At 43.0% G+C, this 25,352-nt stretch overlaps 1 protein-coding gene across 5 annotated transcripts in view; it reads right to left on the bottom strand.

Annotated features, from left to right (window-relative positions):
* ARHGAP21 (Rho GTPase activating protein 21) overlaps positions 1-23,781 on the bottom strand; it is a 208,467-nt gene extending 184,686 nt beyond the window's left edge. For 2 of the 5 annotated variants that reach the window (XM_032775680.2, XM_075062282.1), the window contains exon 1: positions 22,658-23,781. In XM_032775680.2, the coding sequence (XP_032631571.2) occupies positions 22,658-22,735 (78 nt within the window). In that variant the 5' untranslated portion in view covers positions 22,736-23,781. The remainder of the gene's footprint in view (positions 1-22,657) is intronic. The other 3 variants (XM_032775676.2, XM_032775677.2, XM_075062281.1) reach the window with 2 other exon arrangements.
* Between the last annotated feature and the right edge of the window lie 1,571 nt (positions 23,782-25,352).

The raw sequence follows: 25,352 nt of genomic DNA, 5'->3' as shown, positions 1-25,352 counted from the left end.
GCCACGAGTGTGCCTAGGGACACTGGCAGAACTCCAGTCAGGCTCCAAAACCTTAACACACCAGAAGATCCAGAGCAAAGAGGCCTGGATTCCTCTCACAAATGGGTGGCCAAGAGAGGGCGCTCATTAGGATCTGTGATGCTGTTCCCCTGCAGTTCAGTCCTCTGGTAGGGTGGGGTGGGTTGGAATAGAGGCAGTAGAATAGAAGCTGAGGAGCTGTTCTAGAGTGACTATGAGAAGGAATCAGAAGCAGCATCCACAGCAGCAGAAGGATAAGCTGCTCTCACTAGGTCTTGATGTCTAGTGATTGTGTTGCTCTTATCAAGTGTGTGCTACCCAACAGCTGCAACCTTTGTAAAACTTGAAAATGAGGATAAGAACTTTATGCAGTGGAGGGATATATGGGTTTAGCTGATTAAGATAGAAGAAGCATCCAGAATTCTGTAATCCACAGTCAACAATCTGGGTGAAAACGCTCAGGTAACTCTAATCATGAACCTAGCCACATGTTAACATCATTCCAGAAGAATGCTCTGCCTACAGCTCCTGCAAACTTCACCTTTAGGAAGGGTTAGTGCCAATGTTTTAGATGAGCCACAGCTCTGAGAGAGGGTCAAAAGCGACAGAACAAATTGTCAATGACTTGGAACCAACGCTTTCTGGCCTTTGAAGAAAGTGAACAGCACCACTGTTTTTCATCCAAAAGATTATGAGCGGCCAGTGCAGAGATAACAAAACAGATATGACATGCTCTTGACAGCACCCATTTCACCCTGAAGGAGAGTGTATGTGGAGCTTTCGAAGGGATTTTATAGAGTTTCCCATAGATCAGTTGTTCTCAACCTATTTACCATTGTGGGCCACATATGCAGCTCTCTCTGTGTTAACATGGGCCGTATCCACACTATATATATATACACACTACCTGTATGGCCTCAAGGATGTCACATGGGCCGCAGCTGTGTACTGATTGGGCTGCAAGCAGCCCATGAGTTGAGAATCGCTCCCACAGGCAGAGCTTACAATAGTCAAACACTGATGGCCAAGAGGAGGTCTCCACCTGAAAACAATAGGTGACTGCACATTGAAGAAAATGCACTACACATGTAACAATTAATAAATGCCAATGTATTTCTTGCACCATACTGAGATTTAGATATACAAGCTATGTAACTACTGAATTAAAGACTTAAAAGCCACCTTTGTGGTCAGAGTGATAATTCAAAAGCAGTCAAGCAGATTTTCAGAATCTGGGAAACGTATTTAGGATGAGAATAAACTCAAGATGCAGCCAAAAGGGTTATTTTTCTAGAGAAATCACAAGTGCCAGAAATGAGAATCTGAGAATTAGAGTTCCTCTCCACAACTAAACATGAACATTGCTATGGGGATAGTATCATACTTAGCAATTCAGTAGCATATGCAGGGTAGATAAAAATCAATGAAATTAAAAAAAAAAAAATTAGGTTTTTTTGATAAAATGCTTTTTGAGAAAAAAGCTGATTTAAAGATAAAGCTCATGGAATAGGGATTAGAAATGCTAATTCTATAGTACGAGACAATATATTCAAGTAATCTTTAAGAAAAGTTTTGTAAATGAGTTCCAATAATTCATGAATTAAGGACTTCCCGGGTTTCCCGGGCTTCTGTACAGATTTAGGTTAATCTTTTTATCTAACCAATGGGACTCAGTGCTCAGTGTAGAATATATCATCAGAGATGCTTAGTGTTGCAGTTCTCAAACTGTGGATTTGTGTCTCCAGAGATAACATGCTTGTTAACATCAAATGTTTTTAAATAAATCAATTATATAGAAGTGAGAAAGAGACCTCAACCATATTATCTCTCTGCAAATCTGTGTACACACAGTCAATCCCTTACCTCTCTCTAAAAGTGCAAAGTTTCAAAAAGTTCAGTGAACAGAAGATTGTTGGCGGTGGAATAGATCTGGACAAGGAGAAGTAGTCTGCAAATAAGTGTGAGAAGGGAGGGACAGGCAGTAGAAACAAAAGTGTAACTGTTTGAGCAGCATATTCCAGAAGTCTTGAGGTCTTTCTGAGTGTAGCCTTCATTGATTTGAGATCTACCATACCATTCTCTCACTACAAGGGAAAACCTATAATGGCAGCAGGCCGTAAGAGAGACCCAGTGTGGGAATATTTTAATAAAGTTCCTCTACCTGCGGGTAAGCAGTCATGTGTGCAAAATGCAAACAGTGCAGCAAAGAAATGCAAGGCCTGGTTGCCCGAATAAAACAACATCATGAAGTGTTCCTTCTCCGGAGGAAGCTGCATTGAGGATGATGAAAGGAACATATCCAAACATGCAGGATCTTCAGGCTGGTACTTTTTTATTTCATATATCTTTCTTAAAGACTTCCTGTCCTCCTCCTGGAATATTCTTGAATTTTCACATTTGAGTAAAAAAAATACAGTTGTTACTCTATGGTACTATCATTTTAGATACAGTTGTGATAAATAGCTAAAATAGGCAGATCTTCCTTTTACAATTTCACCTTTACAGTAGTACAGAGTGTCAGTGAATGCAGTGAGTAATACTAAATGAGCAGTATGGTAATAATTACATAACTGCACTGGATTTATTTTGTTTAGGAGAATCCATCTTCAACATACAGGATTCTGAACACTATCCACCTTCAAAATCACCATCATTTTCTAGTTTCATCACACAGCCACAGTATATCAACTGTAGCAAAAAAATCTCCATCATCCAGAAACAATAGATAAATTTGTGATAAGAACCAGCAGATTACAAAAAGAGGTAATTGATCAAAAAACTACCCAGTTTGTTAATGCAACAAACCCTCCTTTCTGTATGATTGAAAACCCACACTTCATTAACATGGTTCAGTCATTAAGACCAGGATACAGTCCACCCAACAGAGCAGATGTAGCAGGTAAATTGGTGGATAAAGTGTATGAAAGAGAAATTAAGCAGTGTGCAAGAGGTCTAGACGGTGAAAAACTGTTAAACTTGAGTCTTGATGAGTGGAGCAACGTCCACAATGATCCTGTTGTATGTGCCTATGTGACAACAGAAAAAGGGAATGTCTTCCTTTCAGAAACAACTGATACATCAGGAAATGCACACCAGCAGAATACTTACAAGTAGCAGCAGTAGAAGCTATAATAAACGGGGGTGGGGACACAACCCTCAAATGTCTAGTATGCAGCTTGGTCATAGATAATGTGGCAAACATATCCAAGATGAGAAGAAATTTAGATGAGAAGAAATTTAGAAAAAAAGAGTACCAAGCTAACATACAGTTGCAGTGCTCATTTGATGAACCTCCTAGCCAAAGGCTAACATTGTTGAAACTGCAAAATACTTCCATAACCACCACTCTGCTGCAACTGCTCTGAAAAAAGTGGGAGGAACCAAGCCAACTCTACCACAAGACGTGTGATAGAACTCACTAGTGGACTGTTTTGAGCACTATATCAAGAACTGACCTAATTGGATGACAGCTTGTGAACAAAATAGCAAAAAAACAGATGGCACTGTCACAGCCAGAGTTCTCAACATTGAGCTTAAGAGAAATGTTGAACATATGCTGAGTACCCTGAAGCCTATTTCTGTAGTCTTGAACAAAATGCAGGGAAATAGCTGCTTTATTGCTGATGCTGTTAAAATTTGGAAGGAACTGAGTGATATCTTAAAAAGAGAAATATGCATTGACAGAGTTAAATTACAAGCATTAAAAAAAAAAAAAAAAACAAAAACACAATAGGACACACCTATCTCCTGCTCATTTATTGTAAATAGTCTCAATACTCGGTACAGAGTCAACCATAACTGTTGAAGGAATTGGCTATGACATGTGTCATAATAGATAGCTACGGGTTAATGTTTCTTTTACCCGAAAAGGGAACCAAACACCTGACCAGAGGACCAATCAGAAACCGGATTGTTCAAGCAGGGGAGGGAACCTCTGGGAGGTTTTTGGTTTTGTCCTTGTTCTTTGTTTCTTTCGGCTATGAGAGAACAGCTTTTTTTCTATCTCCAAGCTTCTTTCTACCTGCTATTACCAAGTTGTGGTACATAAGCAAAAGCAATAGGTTGATATTGTAGTTTGTTTACATGTGTGTACTTGCTGGACTGGTTTAAATTGGCTCTCTTTTGAATCGACTGTTATTTCCTAATTTTCTTATAAGCCATAGCTCTGTATGATCTTCTTACTGCAGAGTTTGATTTCTATGTAATTTTTTCTTTTATATAAAGTTTTCTTTTTAAGACTTGTTGGAGTTCTCTCTGGGTAGATTAAGGGCAAGGAGGGATCCTTTGTGTTAGATCTACGAGGGTAGCTCAGCAGCACACAGAGTTGTGGGGAGGGGAGAGAGATAGATCTCTGTTTCCTTGTATTTGGGGTTTGTCCTTTGTGGAATAAGGAGGACATGCTTCTGGTAATTGTGATGTAAAGAGATTGCATCAGCCTCTTCAGGTTAGCCCGAGAGGAAAAATCTAGGTGGAGAGGGAGGGGGAAGGGAAGTGGAGGATTTCCTTTGCCGGTAGACTCAGAGCTTCTGGGTCTGGGTTCCCCCAGGGAAAGGATTGGGGAGACCCAGGAGAGTTGATCAGTACTCTGAATCCTGATTGGGCAGCGAGATCAGATCCAAACTGGTATAAAGCTTGGGGAGTTTCATGCTAAGCCCCAGATTTTGGACGCTAAGGTCCAGAATTGGGGACAGAGGCTTATTACATCATCCTCCGTAATGCCAACTATAAGAAAACATCAGAGCTAAGGTGAACCAGTTCAAGAAATATATGTTTGCTGATGATGTTTTAAAAGAAAGACAAACCAGTGAACTGGTGGAAGTCACTTAAGCACTTGGATTCAGAGACTGTTGAAGTGATAATCTCACTTTTAACAGCAGTAGCTTCTTCTGCCGGTGTAGAAAGAATATTTTCTTCCGTTGGACTAATTCATTCCAAACTGAGAAATCGTTTGGGACCTGAAAAAAAGCAGGAAAGCTTATTTTTCTTTTCCAGATTATGAACAAACAGGAAAATGAAGGAGAAGACGACTGAGTTAGCTGCAGAAGTCAGTAGTTTTAGTTTCTCATGTTGACCTGGCTGACACAGTCGAGTTAAATGAAATTTAAAAACAAAACAAAACAAAAATGTTATTTCAGTTAAAACAATTAACAAAAATTAATCTGATTTTTAAAAACTGTTTAACTAAATTCGAAGAGTCATATGCTTGTTTTGTTAAAATACTATGTTTGCTGTTGAAAAAATAATTCAAAATACATTAATGTTGTTTTAGTTAAATAAAACAATTTAAATGTCTGTCTGGTGATGTTCTCCTTCTAATACAGGATGACAAAAAAATCCTCCAAATATTAACCTGTTGAATTGGATATATTTATGAAGTCTTTGGGAGGTGAACTATCTGCTTCAATTACCTTTAGTATATGCAATAACGAAACAATCATTCATTTTCTGATATAGCTGTAAAACTAATCTGAAAAGTTTTCAAAATATATCTGTTTAAAAAAGTATAATGTGTACCTTCTAAAAATGAAACCTAGATCTTAGTTGTGAAGAATATGTATTAAGTTTATAACCACTAATTTTATGTAGAAATCCGTGATTAAATCAAGTCTTCCTGACTAGTGATTTAAAAATCACGATTTAAATCAAATCCACCCTGAGCGTCTCTCTCACTTTCAATTAAAAAACATTGCCATTGAAGGTTTAACAGGCCTCCATTTTAATAAAATAAAGTACATCAATTTGGTAGGAGAAAGAAGTGTTTACAATGACTGTAGAGTTTTCCTGGAATTAAACCAGCTATATTCAATGACGACATCTATGCATTTTCTTATCACCATTTGTTCTGCCCGTAGTTTGCTCTGCGTACTGCTCAGTAAATATTTTGAACAAAAGATCTTGTAAGTAGTTCCTTGCTTCAGAGAACAAGGAGAATATAGTTTTCCCAATCCTAAAAGTATAGCAGAGTTTAAGCACACTACAAACCCTAATTAAAATAAAATGTTGTAGTAAAGGCAGGAGTTTAAGTAAGGAATTGTCAAAACACTCTTAAAAAAAAAAAAAAAAAAAAAAAAAAGTCTTCGCTCAACCAAAGTGTATTCTGAGGCCTGGGCTACACTAGCGCTGGGGGGGGGGGGAGTGTGATTCGAACTAAGATACACAAGTTCAGCTACGCAAATAGCGTAGCTGAAGTCGAAGTATATTAGTTCGACTTACCTGGTTGTCCTCACCACGGCGAGTGAACTGCCGCAGCTCCCCTGTCGACTCCGCTTACTCCTCCTGCCGAGGTGGATACGGGCATCGATTAGCAGATCAATTTATTGTGTCCAGATGAGACATGATAAATCGATCCCCAATACATAGAACACTACCCGCCGATCCAGCAGGTAGCACAGACGTACCCTAACATTCAGCCACATAAAAGATGCTGGCCTCAGCTACTAATGTTTCTTACATACTGAATAGTTAAATCAATGAAAGTATACATTACTCTGGGGAAGTTTAAAAGTCAAGAAGAGTTGGAGAAAAAAAGAAGTACAAAATTCCAGGAATATCAGACCTTCTGGAATCCAGATTACTATTTCTACTCCTGTAACAGTGAGTACACAATGCTTGTCCTGAAACCATACTGGAAAAAGGACAGTGATAGACAACAACGGTAACATATGTTACTCTGCCTAGACTAATCATAGTAGATTACAAACAGACAATCTTATGGTAACGTTTTGTGCAGAAAATCTTAATGGCCACTATCAACAAGTCCTTATCTGCACTTCCAAACAAACAGAGGGTTCTTTTCCATTTGACTATCCATTAATCCAATATCCATCATTCAACTGAAATTGAAGTGAATTCACATAACTTTTTCAAAAAGGCAAATGACTACATATTATGAATCACTACAACTGTAGAAAATGGAGGTACTTGTTGACTAAGGCCATGTCAACACTACAAAGGTAAGTCAACTTAGTTACACTGATGATCATCCTCCACTGTAATTAAACTTCTTTTGCACATCCACACAACACTCCTTGTGATGGCAGAGTACATCCACAGTTGGTGATTGAGATACGGCTGGGACTCACCACCGCAGCGCCTCCCACTGGTCGCTACAGGAATTAGCTCAGTCCATGGGGCGTGCCCTCTGCTGGTGGTGTCCCATCCATTGTCTGTTCCTCGCTGTGTCTGGACCCACATTGCTCCCACTTGATGGCATCCTTCTTCAGGCCACTGCCCTCTGGCAGCAACCCCTAGTCCATCCTCACCTCCTTTGAGGGAAAGGGGTTAACAGCAGTCTCTCTGCACCCCAGCCAGTGATCAACCACACCCCAAAGTCTAACCCATTGTGTCAGGGTTCCGGTGCAGTCCACTACTGCCACGTTCAATGGCTGGGTGTCCGTGCAAGGGGGGGGAGAAAGGGGGGGCCTGCCCTCTACACTGGGTCCTGACCCAGGGACCCTTTGGCAGCAGCTTTCCTGCCCTTCTTCTCTCCCCCCTCGTGTGTCTCTCCCCTGGGCCACTTCCCCTTCAGCCCCTTTGCACTGGCTAGGCCCTGCCCTCAGGGCCTGCAGCCTGGCAGGTAGCGGGCTGGAGCTCCCTTCGGCTCCCCCGAGCCAGCCCAGCATGGCACTGTCCTAGGTGCTAGTCTCCTTGTGCATGAGACAGAACTTCACCCTTTGAAGGTGTGGGAGAGTACCTGCTACTCTCCTAGGCAGCCTTTATATAGGGCCAAGCCTAGCCCTGATTGGCTGGCTCTAATCTCAGCCCTGATTGGCTGCCAGCCTGCGCAGGCCGCTCTGGCCTACTCTAGCCCCCTCTCACATGGGGGTGGGACAGTTGCCCCACCACAGTGATCTTGCATTGACAAAACTGTCATTGGTGATGAACCTTTGGAAAAGGATGAGTATTTCCCACCTCTCCCAGAAATCCAATCTTGATGTGAAGACTAAACATACGACCAATTGTGCCAGCATATCCTTTGGAAAGTTGCTCCATCAGGTCTTTATCAGAGTTCTGCAAATGGAAATTAAGAACTTAGTCTACAATTCAGTAGTTACTCCCACTCTTCTTTATGGTGGGAGGACATGGATGACATACTAAAGCCATCTTACGGGTCTGGAGTGGTACCAACAGTGCTGCCTTAGGAAGATTCTCTGTATCAGCTAGAAAGACCATCACACCAATACCAGTGTTCTCTCTGCAGCTAACACCACCAGTGTTGAGGCAAAGATTACGAAACATCAACTTTCCTGAGCAGTCATTGTACGCAGATGGCTGATATTTGCTTCTGAAGCAAGTCCTCTTTTCTCAACTTAGTCATGGTAAAAGGACCCGCAGGGGACAGAGGAAACACTACAAGGTCACCCTGAAAGTACATCTTAAGAAGGAAGACACTGACTCCATGAATTGGAAGAGCTGGCTGGCAATAGCATCACATCATACATCAAGCCTCACCCTGTTTTAGAATCACCTTGTTCAAGAGGCTGAGAAGTGGCAGAGGATGGAAGAAAAGGGTACAGCATCCTGCTCTTTCCAAGCAAGCACCTGTCACATGTGGAAAAACCTGTAGAGCACAAATTGATGATACTTAAGATGGCTGAGTTGTCCAATGACTTCCCCCAGCAGACAGCCTCACATCAATGGATAGTCAACAATGGCATCGGCCAAGAAAGCAGTGCACCATGGATACCTATCCCACTGTGCAACTCACCACCATCTGCCAGTGGGTGTTCTGGAAAAGGTTTGCAGTTTCTCATAGGGACAGGCTCACCGCCCCATAACGCAGTTCTATGTCCCAGCATACCAGGGGCTTCTAGTTACATTTTATGCTACTTTTCAACAGCCCCTGTGAACTGCACACCCACCATCTCTATCTCAGAGCATGGATCCTACAGTGCTGTCTAGTTTTGTGATGAGCATTATGAATACAACATGGCTGATCCAGTAGTATTCCATGAGCTACAAACTGAATGATACTGGTGTGTCTGCCCTGCTGTGTGCCATGGAAAGAAACAATTCAGGATAATTTTTGGCATTCACGGAGCAGCTACTTCGTAGGCTCTGGACACAAGAAACAAGCACCGAGTGGTGGGATTGCATCGTTATGCAGGTATGGGAAGACAAGGAGTGACTGTAGAACCTTTGGATGTGTAAAGCCACCTTCTTAGAACAGTGTGTGGAGCTTGCCCCAGTAATGTGGCACAAAGACACCAGCTTCTGTGGAAGCTGTCAACTCCAGACTGTTATTATTCTGTGGCAAATCAGTTTGGAGTCAGAAAGTACTGTGGGGGTTGTAGTGATGTAAGTATGCAGGGTCATTAATCACCTCCTGCTATGAAGGACTGACACTCTGGGGAACATGAGAGAAATAGTAGATGGCTTTGCAGCAACGAGATTCCCAAACTGCAGCAGATCAACAGATGGTGCACACGTCCCCATTTTGGCCTCAGAGTACCTTGCAGAGGAGTACATCAACAGAAAGGGCTACTTGTCTATGGTATTGCAAGCTCTAGTGGATCACTGGGGTCATTTCACTGATATCAACGTGCAGTGGTCACAGAAGGTGCATGACACATGCATCTTCAAGAACATGGACCTGGAAACCTGCAAGCAGGGACTCTTTCCAGACCAAAGATTCCAGTCAGAGATGTGGAGATGCCAATAGTGATCCTTGGAGACCCAGTTTACCCTTTGCCCCTGTGGCTCATGAAGCCTTACAGCAGAACCCTTGACAGCAGCATATAGTGCTGCATCTGCTGAGCCTGTTATTGAAAAATGACTTTGGCTGATTAAAGGGTCATTGACACTGCCTTTTTGGCAGGTTAGACCTCAATGAGAAAAATAGCCCCACAGTCACAGAAGCCTGCTGTGCTCTGCATAACATTTGTGAAGTTAAGAGGGAGAAGTTTTGCAGGGGTGGATCAGCTGGATGCTGATTTTGAGCAGACAGATACAGGGCTGGTAGAAGGCTCAACAGGCAGCTATTTAAATCAGTGAGGCTTTGAAAGAGCATTTTGAAAGAGCCCCAGTAACATGTCGGTCTGTAATGCATTTACCTAGGCATTGTAGTATGAACCTTGTAATGAGTGAGTGTGTGTTTTACAATAAAAATCCTCTGATTGCCCCATATATGAATTTCAGCAGCAATCACCATTTGTTAAAGATCCATAAAGATTCTTTAGCTTTCTAGAAATATATTTTTATTCAACAGTGATACAATTAATTTCTGAAAGGGACATAAAAATGAAGAGCACATTTCCACGTGAGGCTTTCACAACTGGGTATATGTCCAGCTTTCACTGTGACACGTCCCTCAGAGTGAAGTGCATGGATTACCGAGATGGTCCAGGAACATGTGAGGAATGTGGGGTGGGCATGGAAGGTAGTTCTGTACGAGCTGCAGCAGGAGGCGAGCAAAGATGTGTTCCATCTGCAGTTCAATCAGGAACCTCAGAATGTCTGTCTGGTCCTGAAGCATTTATATCCTGCTCAGTTCCTGCCCTGGCTATCCATATGCAGTTTCTCCTTGATAGCCTCTCTCCATGCTCTCTGCTCACACTTGAAGATTGCAGCACCTCCTGGAACACCTCTTCCTTAATCCTCCTGTTTCTTCTCCTTACCTAACAGAGACACTCAGTCTGTGCGCAGGAGATGACCATCAAGGGCATGTCTGCAGAAGCCAAACACACACACTATTGAGATGCATTCACAGACTTGATTCAAGCAAGTTAGAGAAACACCACTTTCTCACTTCCCCTTGGCAGGCACAAAGCATGGTTCAAGCCCCAGACACCGTGAGCTCAGTCTAGGGAGAGAGGGGGAAGGGACAAGATAAAAAACTAAGGGTGGAAGGGTTTCAGAGGGGTATCACTACAAGTGCCTAGGGCCACTATTCTGAATACTGTCACTGTTTTCCCCAGGTGATGGTGATAGCAGCGGATATCTTGCTCCTGTGGATAACCAAGGGTGCAGTTCCTGCGTGTGCATGGCTGCAGACCAGGTCCATATGCTGCTCACTGTGTGCTGCTTTGTTAGCAGAAGAAATAACTGCCAACTGGTATGGCAAAGTTTCCAACAGAGGGGGAAGAAACAAGGCTGCTCTACCAAGAAACCAGTGCAGAGGATTGGAGAGTAGCTCCAGGAAAGCTTCCTAGAGATTTCTATGGAGAACTCCCAGTGCATCCTAACATGCATCAGACTTTTCCACAGGGCGTCCTCTACCCAACTGCTTAGGGGAATGAGAAGAAGATACAAACAGTGCTTGTGTTGGCTATTTCAATCCCTCTTCTATCCATAGATCTAGCTCATGTCTCCCTGCAGTATCAAAACTCAATGAGTACTTACCAGAGCTCCCCTCTTCTGCATCAGGTGTGCCACAGCACAACTGGCTAGATCCTTCAGGACTTAAGTAGAGCTCCTGGCTTGCCACGCCGTCACATATCCCTGTCGCCTGTCCCCCATCCTTCAACTCCCCTTCCTCGTCCACCACGGTGTCCTCAGATTGCACTCCGCCAGCCAATATCTCCAGCCCTACTGAGGTGTCCATGGGCTCTTGGCGGTGGAGAGAAGGTCACCGCCGAGGATGGCATGCAGCTCCTTGTAAAAGCAGCATGTTTTTGGCAACACACCAGATTGACGATTGGCCTCCTTTGCCTTCTGGCACACCTGCCTCAGCTCCTTTATCTTGGCATAGCACTGCTCTTTTGCCTCTATGTCACAAGCAATCAGTTCTTGCAGCTGAAGCACAGTTGTGCCTGCACAGCCTCCCCCACCCACAGACCCAGCAGATCCAACAACTCCGGTGTATTCCAGGCAAGAGTGCATTTGCTGTGGGGAGCCAGCATAATTAGCTGGACAGATGCAATATGAGCTCTCTACAGTGAACAAACTGGAAGAGGAATTTCAAAAATTCCCAGGGCTTTAATGGCAGAGGGGCACATGCCTGTGCATCTGGCTGTAGGCAATGGAGCTCAAACTGGTGAGCAGAGCAGTCACAATAGTCATTGTGGACACCTCCTGGAGGCCACTTAGGGAGACATAAGCAACGCAGTGTCAGTGCCAACACTGTGTCACTAACTACATTGCCATAAACACTACGCCTCTTGGAGGTGGTTTTACTATGTCAGCGTAGCAGGTGAGTTAAAATTGGTGGGAGGAGCATTGCAGTGCGTATACCTCCACAGTTAAGTCAACATAAGGCAGTTTGTGTCAGCCTAATGTATAGTGTAGACAAGCCCTAATTCACTTGACTATGCTATATAGTGGGATACACGGTCGTATTCTATATAATATGTACTTTGAGCTTTTAATCACAATATAAACCGACATAAATTGAGTGCAGTTGATATTAAAAAAAGCCCCACACACATGAAAACTACCTACAAGTCAGTTGCTATGGCCCACTACTTCACCAGTTGACCTGTATTATACATCCTTTCCCTTCAGCAGCCTCTGAAAGACCACATGAACAAGTGAAAATACACAGTAAATGCTCAGACCCTATTCAATGATCAGTAAGGGAAAGTCTTGAATATGTGGAATGGAGTGAAAGGCTAGTAAATTTGCCATAAAAATTGACCAAAGCAGGCACAAAGTTTACTTATCTGCCCTCTACCATAGTGAGTGATGATGAAACAAACAACCAAAATAAATGGCTGCAAGAGTGAGCAAACAGAATTTTGCAAGACTGGGTTGAAGGATGAAAAGCCTGTGTGGCCGCACAATGGAAGTACTTGTCACTGGAATCATAATAGGTCCCTATTTACCAGGAAAGGGATTAAAGGGAGATAGAATGAACAGTAGCCACTGGGAAAGAGAAAGGAAGTAATGTGACAAGACTGCTTTTCACCCGAAGATCCCTATCAAAAGGTGAATTCCTCCAAATGAGCCTTAACCAGTGCCAAAAAGATAAGAGTAAAAGCAAGTGAATATCTGCAGATCTGATCTTCCCTTCCTCACCCCAAATTCTGAAAAAATTTTACAACTTTTTTTGTGAAAAGGGGAAGTCCCTAGCGGCCACAGTGTTGCACCCCCTTTAGGCATACAATGAACTCTAGCTCTTTAAAGCCCTTTGAATCATAGAAAGATTTAGGCCTTGGCTACACTGGCGCTTTACAGCGCTGCAACTTTCTCGCTCAGGGGTGTGAAAAAAACACCCCCCTGAGCGCTGCAAGATACAGCGCTGTAAAGCACCAGTGTAAACAGTGGCACAGCGCTAGAAGCGCGGTTCCCAGCACTGCAAGCTAATCCCCATGGAGGAGGTGGAGTACGTGCAGCGCTGGGAGACCTCTCTCCCAGCGCTGGCAATGCGACCACTCTCACACTTCAAAGTGCTGCCGCGGCAGTGCTTTGAAGTTTCGAGTGTAGCCAAGCCCTAAGACACACCCAGGTTCCAAACAGGTCAATCTACATTGGACAGAATGTTTAAACACAGTTCCTTAATTCAACTTGGTTTCAGACAAACTTATCTAAGGTCCTAATTAAGTTACCAACCAGTCATGTCTTAAGAGTCCCAAGACAAAGTTAAAACACACTGCCCCCACAAGGCAAATAGGGCTTAACTACACAAAAGCCTTGAACACCAGCAGACTTCAGGCACATGGGTTCAAGCTATGCTGTAACAATCTACTATGCAAGAGAACCACATTTCAACAAGTTGGAGGTTTCCATGTACTAATACAAATTAATTATTATTGTAGATGGAATTTAACAGTTTGGCAAACAGCATGGGTATGTACAAAGCTCATTAGAAATAGTTTCAAAATATTTAGCCTAAGCCTTTATCTAGGCTACTACATTATTTTTAAACCATGTTCTAAGAAGGTTTGAACCAATCCATGCTGATCAGCCAGACCAGATCAGAAACCAGTTTAGCTGCAAGAATGTTTACTGTGAATTTAAACATTTAACTCAGTTCCCAGATCTGCATAGGTGGCGCCAAAGAGGCCTACTCCAATATAAAGAAAGGTTCTGCCATGTTGCTAAATGTTGGTTCTCATAATAGGAAATAAATTCACTACATGTATTTGACTGTTCCTTTAAACAGAGAAAATTTCAAAGCTATATTATATACACACACACACTTTACTCTTTTTTCAGTAAAGCTCATGGACCATTTAAGCTATTTGGATATACACAGCTTCTATGCCCCAACTATTCCGAAGCAGCCCTCCCAAGGTGGTGACGTAACAAAAAAAAAAAAAATCCACTCCCATTCTCACATCCTTCCCTGATTCTTAATATAAAAAAGCAGAACCCACTTTTATTTCATCTGAATAAGGTTTCACAGAAATTACCGATTTAAATACAACCAGTAGTCAACAGAAAAGTGTGCATCCCTCAAAAAAATCCAAGATTTTGATTTGATTGGTTTGATTTGAGAAACCCAGCAACCAGAGAACGAGCAACATGACAAATACATGACATTCCTATAGATGGAAATACTTGAAGAAAAATAGGTTTCTCTTTTATTCACTATGTGCATTTATTACATAATAAACTAACCCAGATCCTCTGCCGTGGCCAAGAAGCAATCTGCATAACATTGGGTGTGTTAAGAGACCACAAGGGTGGCTTAAATTACTTTTGCACTCCTCCAATCACAGAGTTGTCCTCAGGGACCTTGGGCTAGCCCCCAGGGTAAAAGTTAGTAATTACTTGGCTCTCATTTACACTGGCTGCCAATGGCTTTTCTGGGAACCCCAGACACTCACATTTATCCCTACGACCTGACTAAACCAACATCTCCTCCACCCAAGGAAATCCTTACACTTGAGGAGTGGTATAAGCTACCCAAAAAAGCACCATACCATTGTCTTTAGAGGACTTGGCTAGATTTTTTTAAAAAGACAATAATTGTTAAAAAAATATTAAAAGTTTAGTTCGTTAAAGTGTGAATGAATATATGCAAATTTTTCTTTCCAGTAATCACCGGGTTATATTACCATTTCATTCAATGAATACAAGTGAGGAAAGGACAAATGTAAGACTAATTTACAAGCATGGTCAAGGCTCTCCTTTCATTTCATTTGGGCAAATTGTTTCTGTTAAACAGTTGCGATTAAGAGCATATTCCTCTGATAGGATTTAATAAGTTCTATTTGGTTTTTAAGAGCAAGATCTCACAGATACAAAAACAAATGAGAAAGATTAGACCATACAGTCCACCCCCAGGTGCCAGTAAAGGATTATTCCCTACAGTACATTTTCTAGTGCTTTGTGCAAACCATACAGTATCCCCCAACACATTATGCAAATGACATACATAAAAGCAAACACAGACTATCCATAATTAGTTCTGGCCTCAGAGGAGACACCTTATTCACCCTCAGTGAAGCAGTAGCAGCTGGCAAAAGGGAATAAAGAAATTGGAAACAAAAATAGGTCCACTACCTATCCTCCCAAGGGTGTAAACTCATGACTGCAAGCAACATTCAAAACCTAAACAGCTGTTCGTATTTTTCAGAATTAAAGAAGGATGTTGACGTTGAACCACATGTCTAGCACAAAGTATTTATGAACAGCGTGATCCATACCAGGCTCCCCAAACTACAATGCCCATTCAGTCTAGTGACAGCCCACAATGCTTTGGGTAATGTAGTTTGTATAAGAGAGCTCACAGTACACAAGCTGTTATAACTGAAGCCAGACAATATAAGGCAAAAACAGTTTGCTTTCAGCTGAAAGCAATTCATTTATATCCCACTGACTAACCCAGAAAGAAGCAGTGGCACTATTTGTATAGTTCCTCTACCAAAAACTAAGGAACTGATGAAGGAAGCAGGGGCAGGCACACAGATCTAAATAGGAAAGCTTAACATATATGCCGCACTGCTACTAAGAAAATATAAAAGCAACTTTCTAAACATCTTACTTTAGGAGAGAGCATTAATGTTGCACCTTACAATGCAAAAATAAAACTAAATAACTTTCTGATCTTAAGAAGATTAAGTCACAATGCAAAGCATATATCATTGACATAATGGCTAGAATCCTCAAAGCTAATGTAACCAAACAGCATCTTGTCTCTGACAAAAAGGATGCATTCTGATGAGGTTTTACGGGTTTTGTATATATTCATTAAATATTTATATCAGCATGGAATTGGGAGTGAAAAAGGGATTTTCTGTTTAGATATATTCATGTACGTACGATACACTGGCTATATTCACATTAAAAGCCAAGTCTTGTATAATGCTTACTTCGCAGGATCACAGCCCATTGCACTGGGTGCTGAACAAACTCACACAAATATATACTTTTTAAGAAGTGACCTGTGAAAAGAGCATGGAGGAGGTAAGTATGTAAATATATTTGTTTTTATAAACAGACTGATTAAGACAATTATCCCAATGTACCATTGAATCTAGCACAGCGGTTCTCAAACTGGGGGTCTGAACCCCTCAAGGGGTCATGAGGTTATTACATGGGGGGGGGGGGTCGCAAGCTTCCAGCCTCCACCCCAAACCCCACTTTACCTCCAGCATTTATAATGGTGTCAAATATACAAACAAAAAAAGTGTTTTAACTGCGGGGGGAGGGGGGGTGTCACACTCAGGCTTGCTATGTCAAAGGGGTCAACAATACAAAAGTTTGAGAAACACTGATCTAGCCAAATAAATGAGGGCCACTACCTGTACAAGGTGAATAGCACACTGCCACCAAAGCAAGAACCAAGCTCAAAATATGGACTTAAAATCCCTCCATGGAAGTATATTGCATAGCTAGTAGTTCACATTAATAAGTCCTGCTATTGCTCTATTCAAAACAATGACACCTTATTAACAGCTTAAATCCATTTTTATTCAACAGTTTCCTAAAAAATTAATTCTATTTCTATCCTATATAAAATAAACAAAAACTGTAGGGAAAAAAGTCACTGAACAGTATCTATTAAACAAGCTTATCTTTTCTGCCCCCTTCCAGCTCTTATCATTGGGAAAAAGAACACCAGCAGTGGAGAACGGGGTTGTATAGTCCAAATGGTTAGTCAGAGCTGAACTACAGACATAAAAGGAAAAAAAAAAAAAAAAAAAAAAGTGTTTAAAACCTTTTGCCTGAAAAGTCTACACTTTACATGCATTTCTACTGAATGGCACCAGCATCACAGCACTATGTGCTTGCGATCATTTGACAGTTCCTTGAAAAAGTAAAAGCTGTCCTATATTTTCTAAGCCATTTCTGTTACCACTATATTAAAGTGTCCAACCACTGAGGATGTTTTACATATTTTAAAGAGTATGCCACATTCAAAAAAAAAAAAAAAAAAAAAAAAAAAAAAAAAAAAAAAAGCAGAATCCTGAAATATATAAACCATGTCAGCAGAACAAGTTTTCCCTGTAACCACCTCAATCATCTTTCAGAAAGACAAAAAAAAGTTATTGGGGCAGGGATGGCAGTGAAATGTCATTTTAACATTAATTGGTACATTTGAGATTAAATAACATTTACAAAAGTGAACACAAACCCTGTCAAGACTGGGCCTCGAACTTTGTTTGCACAAAATCAGTTTATAAAAATAAAAAATAAATAAAAAACAGTAACTATTTAGACAGTTCCTGCTACAGTGTGTACAGGTGTATTATCTGTGCTCAGCACACATTAGAAAAAGCACACAAGTTATTTTGTATTCAAAGATGTTAGGATCCACTCTGCAAGGTCACTAAGTGCCTCCTACAAAAGTGCTAAGTACTCTGCAGGACTTGGTCCCTTGCACGGCACAGCGTTCAAAATCCTTAAGGACAGATATCAACTAGGCTTGGTGGAGGTCAGGATTGCCTAACCTGTTATCCATAGCTGCATTAGAAGGCTCTGCCTTTACCTCATCTATATTAGTCCAAGATAGTGCCAAAATAGAAATTGTTTAGGATTTCCAAACAGGTAATGTTTTCTCCCAAAGAGAGTTCCAATTTCTGCTCTATTTTCCCCCAGTGTAGGTCAAAAATAACTCGTTTGAAATCAACATAATTCTAGCATGACAGAGCAAAACTTGACCCAGCCATTTTGAAAGCTGGCCACCACCCTTTCTGGTAATCTTGGAATTTATATTATACATACTTATTCTCTGATTGAAACATGTGCATAACTCCATATCACCACAAATTACACATGCTTACTGAAAGGAGTACTAATCCTAAAAGAAAGTTCTGTCCATGAATTCATAAACTTCTTATGAATCTATTTTTTTAAATATACACACGCACTACACACCAGCTAAGCTTTACACAGTCCCAGATTCACTGATGTCCTGAAAAAGTGGTGGCTTTCAAAGTTCAAAGAGTTTAAAGGGTTGAACACAAATACGTCCATAAAGTTTTAAATATGATGCAAATACACAGTCCTTAGTTTACTAAACCTATACAAGTATCAGAAGGGTAGCTGTGTTCGCTGCTTTTACAGATCCAGACTAAGAGTCCTGTGACACCTTATAGACTAACAGATGTATTGGACCATGAGCTTTCATGGTATTCACCCACGAAAGCTCATGCTCCAATACATCTGTTAGTCTATAAGGTGCCACAGGACTCTTTGCTTCTTAAACCTATACAGTATTTTGTGACTTGACACTTAGATTAGCTGTTAATTTACCACTGTACTTCAGACTTCACAGACAGAAACCCTCCAGATACCTAGCCCTATTCAAGCATTTATTCCCCACTTCGAAAACTTTGAAAGTTTTCTAAAATAGCTGTTCCTAAGAATTTAGCCAGTAGTTAAACTGAACAGAAACTTATCTTTTTGAGACCTCTTATCTTTAGAAATAATGTTTGCACTAAAATCTAAGTAACATAACTGAGTAATACCTTACTTGCTCTATATCTCCAGCATATCAAATCTTTAGCTGTCATAAGGGGAAAGGTAGTGGATTAAAAAAAAAAAACAAAAAAACAACAACAAACAAAAAAAAACAGTAGGCCTGTGATAATATCCTTTGGAGTTCAGAGCTGTGCTTAATAGCTTTTACTTAAGCAATAAAGCTAATGAAATACAAGTTTGTTCTCCAAAACTGAGCTTGAGGTGCAAATAGCATCTTTGCCTTTTACTTCTGTACAGTAAAATTATTACAGCACACACCTGTATTACATTTGATATATAAGCAGTAATGTTATTTAAAATAAAAGTGAAGCTTTTAAAGCTATGCAAGTGGTGGTCTGGATGCTTTCTTCTCATAGGAAATCCAAGATGGTAACTCCAGTGTGGATTATTGGTCAACTGTTCAGCAAGTTAGACATTTTATAATACAGTAGAACCTCAGTGTTACTAACATACTAGTGAAACACACACCTCATTTGGAACCACAAGTGCGCAATGAGGCAGTAGAGACAAAAAAAGCGAATACTGTATACTGTGTTAAACTACTAAAAATAAATAGAGGGAAAGTTTAAAAAATTTGACAAGATAAGGAAATTGTTACTGTGCATGTTTCATTTAAATTAAAATAGTTAAAAGCAGTATTTTTCTTCTGCATAGTAAAGTTTCAAAGCTGTATTAAGTCAATGTTCAATTGTAAACTTTTGGAAGAACTATAACATTTTGTACAGACTTACAAACATTTCAGAGATATGAACAACCTCCATTCCCAAGGTGTTCATAACACTGAGATTCTAGTGTACTATACCAGTTTCATTTTTAACATGCTGGGTTCCCCTACATGGGAGTGCGGTGGGGTGGAGGGGCCCTTAAAATGAAGGATCAGTGATGACAGAGAAAGCTCAGTGATCATAGCCCCAGTTTGCAATTCTGTTTCTACAATTTCAAGAAGAGTGGCAGGCTGCCCTTTCACTGAAAGCTGCTTCCCTTCTCTGCCAGCTCCCAGTAGGTCCAGCTCCCTTGAATTTAGGCAGAAGTCTAAACCCAACTCCACAGGCAAAGCTCCCTTGGATTCAGGCAGAAGTCTAAACCCAAGTTTCCAATCTCTGCTCTCACAACAGTCATTTCAGCAAGGCGGAAGCAAAAGCAAACAGGAAAAAGCCAACACACAATTAGAAACCAAGACAAGAAGAAAAAAAACAGTTAAAGAACAGGAGAAAAATATGAATAATTAAAAAATTAATAGGAATTGTGGCGGAATATAGCAGAACAAGTGGCGCACCCCACTACCAACAAAGCAGGAGACTACTGATACAGTATGTTCCTGCTGAAACAGCCAAGATGCATGTCCTCATTCTCCCACTTCTGTATACATGAACACAGACACACGGACACATCCCTTCTCATCAGATATTTCTTCTCTTGCCATAACAATCAAGTCTTATTACCCTGCTTACAGAGGGTGAGACCAAAGACTTGAAAGCAAGACTTGATGGTCACAGAGGGTTTGGAACTGTATTAACAACTAGCTAGGAATTACATCCTTGTAATATTTATTGCAACTCAAGCTCAACTCCTCTCCCTACAGTAAGTACAGGTCAATATGTGAAGTCCTCAAGAATAGCATCATCATCTGCATGTAAATCAATTTGCAGCCAACTATTAAATGTATGTGTGTAATACTGAGAGGTGAAGAGAAATTGCACATAGATAATGGTGTCCCAACCTGACAGTATTTGTCACCATCTAGTCCATGTGACTGCCATGTCTTGTGTCAAGATGACCACACTGTAAGACCCACTATTAGCTGCAATCTATATTTCTGCAAACCTAAAATACATCTTAATGTCTGTAATAAAAGGTTTCATTAAATTGTTTCCTTAATATCCCAATGCAAATCAAATGGTAATTCACACTTTAAAGCGCTAAAGTCTATTTATACTTAATAAATGTTGTACACATAACCCTAATTCAACCAACCATATAAGGGAGGAGGTCCCAAACTAGAAACACTAATCACTTTTGTGGCAGCCTTTAGGTCAAAGTTATATTTTGTAAAGTTAGAGCCTAACAAAAAAAACTCCTACTTCTAGAATATCTAGCAGCATGTAAATGGGATTAACTGAAAACTTGAAAAGCCTTGATGGATCTGTTCAGCCATCACATACGCTATCCAGGTCATACAACTGCTGTAGCTGAAAATCTCCACTATAAATGCTTATTTTCAACAGATAATTTGCCTGTAAAACATGGCTATTATGACTATCATGCCTATAATCAGAGGATTAACTAGCTTCACATATAATTTAATTCAAAACTATAACAATTAGTTCATTTGGTAATAGTGTACATATTAAACAGTCACCAAGAGTCCTTAATATGGACTAAACTCCAAAGGACTCATTATGGTTTTCCAAGCTAATGATAGGTGGATTATACGTAAACCTCAGTGCCAAAGATCCAATAGATTCAGTATGAGCTGAATTACTAAGCAGTTTCATTTGTGCATTAAAAAGTGCAGTTTCTTCTCTTCCCATAAATGTTCCAGTAAAGTTATGTGATGCATTTTCCAAAAATTGTCAAGCTTTCAATTATGCAGATAACTTAAAAAAAAACAGTGACATTAACATTGTCACCCCCAGCACAACAGTCAGAGTTTTACCACTAAGGTTTTAAACTAACAAAACAAAAGCAAACATATTCTGCATTAAAACTAAAACTGTCCTGACCTCAACCTGTTGTACTAAGATATTACCCGGGTTTCAACACTGGGATGATCTTACAATACCATGTGCACTGCTGTTACATCAAGGCACTGGAATGAGTCAAGGCCAGTGGCAGACTAGAGACAGTTGTAATGTAAAGATTTTTTTTTTTTTTTTAATAAAAACACAAGGTGAACTCAATGAAGCAAAGCATTCTTCTTATTGATGAAATTCAAGAGTATGGGTGGTTCCTCCTTAATATCAAAGACAGCAAGGGGAAAGAGGATAGCATTTGTGCAGGCTGCAGACTTGGTATAATAGATGGTGACAGCATGTTGATTTTCTTATTGAACTTTTGAATTACGAGAATTTAGCTGAAGCCATATACAAAAAGATCTGAATAAAGTCATTCTTGATGTCCAGCACTGATTAATTATGAAGCATTGGGGGCAGTGAATGCTATAATACAGAATGAAGGGTTTGAGGTGGGGGCCCTTCAAGCCAGGGCTACCACTCTGAACAGGCAGTGCTACCACAAGGCATTTAATACATACAGGAACGCTCCAACAACAACACTGGACATATAAATACTCCCACACAGACATTTAAATCAGAGCCTGGGGCAGCAGGTTCGCTGGGCTTCAGGGACCCGGCTACCAGCATATCCAGGAGTTAAGGGCTGTGCCCACAGACATGGAGTTGCCTGCATAAGGAGAAGGGGATCCATACACCAGTGGCACTCCAAAGAGGCTGGCAGGCCAGGCTGCCCCAGCCACTGACATCCCGGGGGAGGATGGGAGTAATGGGGGTCAAGCAGGCCAGGCTGCTCCTCACACCGACAACACCCAAAAGCTGGGGGAGAGGCCCGGCTGCCCCCACCACACGAGTGCGTGTTTGGGGGCGGGAAGGAGCCGCTTTAACTTTGCGACGATCCCCGTAGAGGAGCAACGGCGCCTCCCGGCAGATCCCGGCTCCCAGCGTCCCACTCTGAGGCGGGCGGTCGGACAGGAAGAAGGGAGGGGGCGGCCATTAAACCAGCTCCAGCTAAGCCATTCCCGGTGCTCAGCGCCTGCCGGCCTAGTGCGGCGTACCCAGCCCCAGTCCACACACACACACCCCGCTTTTCCTACCTGGCTGCTGCTGCCGCCTGCGGGCGGCTCGGTGCCTCCGTCTGCCCCGGGCGGCCCCGCTGCCCATCGAGTCGCCATTATTTCATTCCCGGTTACAAAGGAGGAGCAAATCCTCTGGAGCCCTCATTGGAAAACACACGCTCGCCAGCCCAACGCCCAGCAGCAACCCGAGCCGGCCCAGCGCCGGGGCTGGAGGCAGGCTTCACGGAGCTGCCATGGGGCAGGGCAGGACGATCCCCCTGGACTTCAGCTGAACTCCCCGGCTTCCACCTTCATGGCTGGCGAGGGAGAGAGGGGAGATGTGTCAGTGCGGGGGTAAAGCCGCCGCTGCCGCCGCCACCCGTCCCTTGTTAGGCTAATTGCACTGGCTCGTCATCTTCCTCTTCCTCCTCCGCCTCCTCTCCGGAGCCCCAGACACGGGGGCCGGGAAGCGGGAAGCGCCCACCGCCTCCGCTACACACAATCGGCCGTGCTCCTGGAGGGGGTGGGTACGTGACCCAGGGGTGTGGAAAGAAATCCTGCTGGCCACCGACCCCTCCTCCCAGGCACGGCGGGGGCAGGAGTCCGCCCGGCGCAGCGCTCTGGGTGACTTTGCTGCCTCGGCTCGGCCAACTTTGAGCAACTTCGGCGAGAAGGAAAAAACGTTGGCAAAGGCAATTGCAGGGAGCTTCCCGTTCCTGCAGCCAGGGTGGAGACGGGGGCCGCTGGGCCAGCTGCAGGCTGTCTGCAGACTTACAGGGTCCCAGACAACCCCTCTGTTGCCCTAAGGCGGAGGGGTGGTGGGGACCCCGCGTATTACAACGGGAGAAGCTGGCAAAGTCGGGGTTCTGATGTAGTGGGAGTTTGCATCAAAGGCCCCCGCGATTCTCTGCATTAGCTGGAGCTATTCCTGATCAAAGCCACACCACAGACACCTCCCTGCCTCCAACCCGACAGCTCCTGCCCCGAGCTTCCTGCGCACGCGGTGAAATTTAACGCACAGTCCCTAGCAGGGGCTGGAGACGGGTCTGTGCCTTCTGGCAAATGAAAGCCAAGCTCGCACTCAATCCCCCACCGCGGTGACGGGGGCAATCGGGCAGATGGTGCCAGCTGCACCCAGATCGGCGCCAGCTGGGCGCTGCGTTCCCGGGGGCTGCCGGGGGTGTGGCATTTTCCACCTCTTGTTTATATTTTGACTATGGTTGCTTCTTGAAATTTACAAGCGCCGCCTCAGGGCCAGGGGGCTCCCCTGCGGCCACCGACACACCCCACAGACTCCCCTTCCAGAGCGGCACTGTGTGGCCACCCCCCGCCCCATACCCGCGCTTGCCCGGCGCGGATAACAGGTCAGAGGACACGTTGTGACCCCCACAACGCCAGCTCCTCATTGGCTAACGGAAGAGCGGGACCTACCCCCAAAAGCCGACACCCGCTGCTCGCAGCAGGGTTCCCGCACCCGGGCTGAAGCGGAAGGGGCCAGTCTCCTGCTCCCGCGCAAAATCGCTACAGCCCGGTCCCCAGCTCCGACGGGCCCGGAGGAACAACACACGGGGCCCTGACAGCGTCAGAAAATGCCTCCCTGACCCGCTCCACCCTCCGATCCACGCCTGGCTTGGCTGAGCCAACAGAGGGCGCCGTGGAAAACTCTTCACGCCCAGGGCTAGTAGCAGAAACCAGCGTAGCCTCCTACTCCTGTCCCCTTCCTGCCGCACTAACTCGCTGTTGTCCGCTTGGGCTGGCGCCCTTCTTCCCCGAATTTCCAGGCGCCTTCTCCGAGGTCTGCCTGCTCTGGGCTAACATTGAAAACGCAGTAACTGACCAACTCCGAGTGTCCCTCTGAGCCGGAGCCCTTGGCCGGCTATCCTGGGTTCACAACCCGGGGAACCAGCTCCCCGAAAACGCACAAATGCCGTCTAAAGCCGCTATCTGCTTACTGAGCTGACACAGTAGTAGGGCCAGGGCCCTTTTAAATCCTCTTTCACACCTTGCTACTTACAAATTCCTACCACAATAAACCTAACACTCCCCCCCTCCCCCCCCAAGTCTGGAGAGATTCCAAAACCTCCTGTCCAGCATTCAAAAACAAGTGATTTAATCCGGAAACAGTAACTACCCCAACTCCCCTTCCCTACCAATTACTCATCGCTCCTGGAAACAAACCTCCTGCCCCCCAACTGCACCATATTTGTGTAATAATCTCTGGCGGGGAGATGTTACTCAGGTCCCATGCCGTGGGGTTCTTTGTGATAGTGGGTCAATGGGGCTCATAATTCTCCTAATGAAAGTCATGAGGCCTTTGGTTTTACTTTTGTTTAAAGGGGAGAACAGAAACTCTCTCCACTTCCAAAATCATTCAGCGTTGATGTGTTGTCTTGATCCATCTTTTCCCCACCTTCCTAAGCAAAGAAGGCTCTCCTTAGTTGTGTGTTTTTGCCCTACACAGCCTTCTTTCTGCTCTGATCTAAGGGGGTCCCACAGAAAAGATAATTGTACCTCCCATCCACACAATATCTGCTCCTCCTGATAATATATCTAGAATGCCAAGAAAGGTGTTTATATTATTCAGTCTAAACCCAGAGGGAAAGATTTCTAACTATCCAAATACTAACAGGAGTACTTGTTGCACCTTAGGCCACGTCTAGACTACGCGCTGTATCGGCGCGTTAAAATCGATTGCTCTGGGATCGATATATCGCATCTAATCTAGACGGGATAT

This window comes from Chelonoidis abingdonii, chromosome 2 (assembly GCF_003597395.2).
Source record: "Chelonoidis abingdonii isolate Lonesome George chromosome 2, CheloAbing_2.0, whole genome shotgun sequence".
NCBI lineage: Eukaryota > Metazoa > Chordata > Testudines > Testudinidae > Chelonoidis > Chelonoidis abingdonii.
Note: the sequence above shows the minus strand (reverse complement) of the source record. Positions and strands in the feature narration are given on the sequence as shown.